The sequence below is a fragment of the Lathyrus oleraceus genome, chromosome 5, assembly GCF_024323335.1.
Source record: "Lathyrus oleraceus cultivar Zhongwan6 chromosome 5, CAAS_Psat_ZW6_1.0, whole genome shotgun sequence".
NCBI classification, from domain to species: Eukaryota; Viridiplantae; Streptophyta; class Magnoliopsida; order Fabales; family Fabaceae; genus Lathyrus; species Lathyrus oleraceus.
The window spans coordinates 271,892,867-271,895,583 of record NC_066583.1 but is presented as its reverse complement, the minus strand read 5'-3'; the positions used below and the strand labels follow the sequence as shown (position 1 = coordinate 271,895,583).

Here is a 2,717-nt window from a genome sequence, read left to right as displayed (position 1 = left end):
TCTCACCCTTTTGTTGGAATGATGTTCTATCACGACATCGCTCAGGTACCAGAGATAGTGGTGCTTCGCACAAGGATTAGATTTGGAGGCTAGTTATTGTTGTGTTTTGACTAGGTAGTCTATAGTGCTATGGTCATGTAACACTTTGGTTTATGGGATTATTTATATTTGTTTTGATGTTGAGAGATATTGTTGTGCTCTCTTTTATCTTGTTATTTAGATATGTTGGTTTCGATGTTGAGTGGCCTTAGAGCCCAAAACGATATTTTGTGGTAGATGATTTATGGGAATCATCACTATTTACCATTTATGAAGAGAGATGTTATTCCGTTGTGTAAGTTTACATGTTGGTTATTTGGTTTTGATTTATAATTCGTGTTACTTGTATGTGACTATGGCATGTGTTGTTTCTGGCAGAAGTAAATGTGATGCCCTCGTGTATGCATGCTTTAATTTACTCTGATTATGCAATTGTATGTTGTATTTGAGTAGTAGTAGTTTGGGGGGTGTTACATTAGTGGTATCAGAGCACGGTTGGTGATTCGTCCAGGTTATGAATTTGTTTGATTCCGTTGTATCTGATTTATGTGTATGACATAATCGATACGGTTTGTTTAACAATCCTTATTGTTGTGGTTGTTTGGTTGGTGTAGTAGGAAGATGGTTGCTGGAAGGAATGATGATGTGCTTACGGCGGCATTGACCTTGTTAGCTGGTGCCATTCCGCAAATGAATGTTGGTGATCGGGAGCGTGATGCTGATGAGTTTTGTGCTTTGGGGAAGTTCCAGAGGAACAATCCACCAACTTTTGAAGGAGCTCATGAACCTGACAAAGCTCAAGAGTGGTTGAAGGCGATTGAGAAAATATTTCGAGTTATAAACTGTCCAGATGCGCAGAAGGTGCAGTTTGGCACTCATATGCTTGAGAAAGAAGTTGAGGATTGGTGGCGCAACACTGTTCAGAGATTTGATGAGGATGGCATTGAAGTGACTTGGACACTTTTCTGTGATGCTTTTCTGGAGAAGTATTTTCCATAAGATGTTTGTGGAAAAAAGGAACTGGAATTCCTTGAGTTGAAGCAAGGTAATGGTACCGTAGCTGAGTATGCTGCAAAGTTTGAGGAGCTGGTCAAATTGTGTCCCCATTACAATACTGCTAATGCTGAGAGATCCAAGTGTCTTAAGTTTGTGAATGGATTGAGACCTGATATCAAGAAGGCAATGGGTTACCAACAGATTACGAGATTTTTTGAGTTGGTTAACAAGAGTAGGATCTATGATGAGGATAGACGTGAGAGTGCTGCTCATTACAAGTCCTTACAGGATAAGAAAGGAAAAGGGAAATTCCGAGGGAAGCTGTATGATGGTAAGAAGAAAGCTGGTGATGGTAAGAAGTCGAGTGTGAGAGGATCTCACACTCCTGTCAAGTGCTTCAGATGTGGTGTTGGGGGACATCGTGCTCCCGAGTGTCCTAAGGGCGATGTGACTTGTTTCAAGTGTGGCAAGCAAGGTCATAAATCTTTTGATTGCAGAGTTGGTTCGAATGTGACTTGCTACAATTGTGGTGAGCAAGGGCACATTAGTAGCAAGTACAACAAGCCGAATAAGGAGCAAGCCAAAGGGAAAGTGTTTGCATTGTCCGATTCTGATACTTCTGCTGAGGAGAGATTGATTCGAGGTACGTGCTTTATTAATAATATGCCTTTGATTGCTATTATTGATACTGGTGCGACACATTCTTTTATTTATTTGAATTGTGCTAAGAGATTGAATCTTGAATTATCTGTTATACATAGAAGCATGGTTACTGATACTCCGGTTATGGGTTTAGTGACTACTTCATCTGTTTGTTTGAAATGTCCGTTGAATATTTGTGATAAAGATTTTGAAGTCGATTTAGTGTGTCTTCCATTGAGTCAACTTGAGGTTATTTTGGGAATGGACTGGTTGAGGGCCAACCATGTCTATATCAATTATTTTGCGAAAGCTGTTTTTTTTTCTTGAGCCAGAGAAGGAAGGTGATTTATTCTTGTCTACTCAATAAGTGAATGAATCTATGCGAAATGGTGATGAAGTGTTTATGTTAGTGGCAAGTTTGAAGCTTAGTGAAAACGGAACAATGGGTGAATTTCCTGTTGTTCGTGATTTTCCTGAAGTGTTTCCTGATGAGGTTAGCGATTTTCTGCTTGAACGTGAAGTTGAGTTCACGATTGATTTGATTCCTGGTACTAGTCCGGTATCGATGGCTCCGTATCGAATACCACCATCTGAGTTGAAAGAGTTGAAGAGTCAACTAGAGGATTTGCTTGATAAGAGGTTTATTCGCCCCGAGTGTGTCACCGTGGGGGGCACCTGTCTTGTTAGTTAAGAAGAAATAAGGTACTATGAGGTTGTGTCTGGATTACAGACAACTGAATAAGGTTACTATCAAGAATAAGTATCTGCTTCCGAGGATTGATGATTTGATGGATCAGTGGTTGGTGCTTGTGTGTTTAGCAAGATTGATTTGAGGTATGGGTATCATCAGATCCGTGTGAAAGTTGAAGATATTCAGAAGACTGCTTTTAGAACAAGGTATGGACACTATGAGTATTCGATGATGCCTTTCGGTGTGACGAATGCACCTGGTGTATTTATAGAGTACATGAATCAGATTTTTCATAAATATCTTAATTAGTTTGTTGTTGTTTTTATCGATGATATTTTGATCTATTCGA

General features: G+C 39.6%; 1 protein-coding gene across 1 annotated transcript; it reads left to right on the top strand.

The window, feature by feature from the left end:
- Positions 1 to 660: 660 nt before the first annotated feature.
- On the top strand, positions 661 to 2,004 carry LOC127080168 (uncharacterized). Its single transcript, XM_051020500.1, has 2 exons — positions 661 to 987; positions 1,057 to 2,004. Exons 1-2 carry the CDS (start codon positions 661 to 663, stop codon positions 2,002 to 2,004), a joined length of 1,275 nt encoding a protein of 424 aa, XP_050876457.1.
- The last annotated feature ends 713 nt before the right edge of the window (positions 2,005 to 2,717 follow it).

Coding starts and splice junctions, on each gene's coding strand:
- LOC127080168 (XM_051020500.1), top strand. CDS start 661: ATGGTTGCTGGAAGGAATGATGATGTGCTTACGGCGGCATTGACCTTG. Junction 988..1,056: donor TTGATGAGGATGGCATTGAA/GTGACTTGGACA, acceptor TGTGGAAAAAAG/GAACTGGAATTCCTTGAGTT.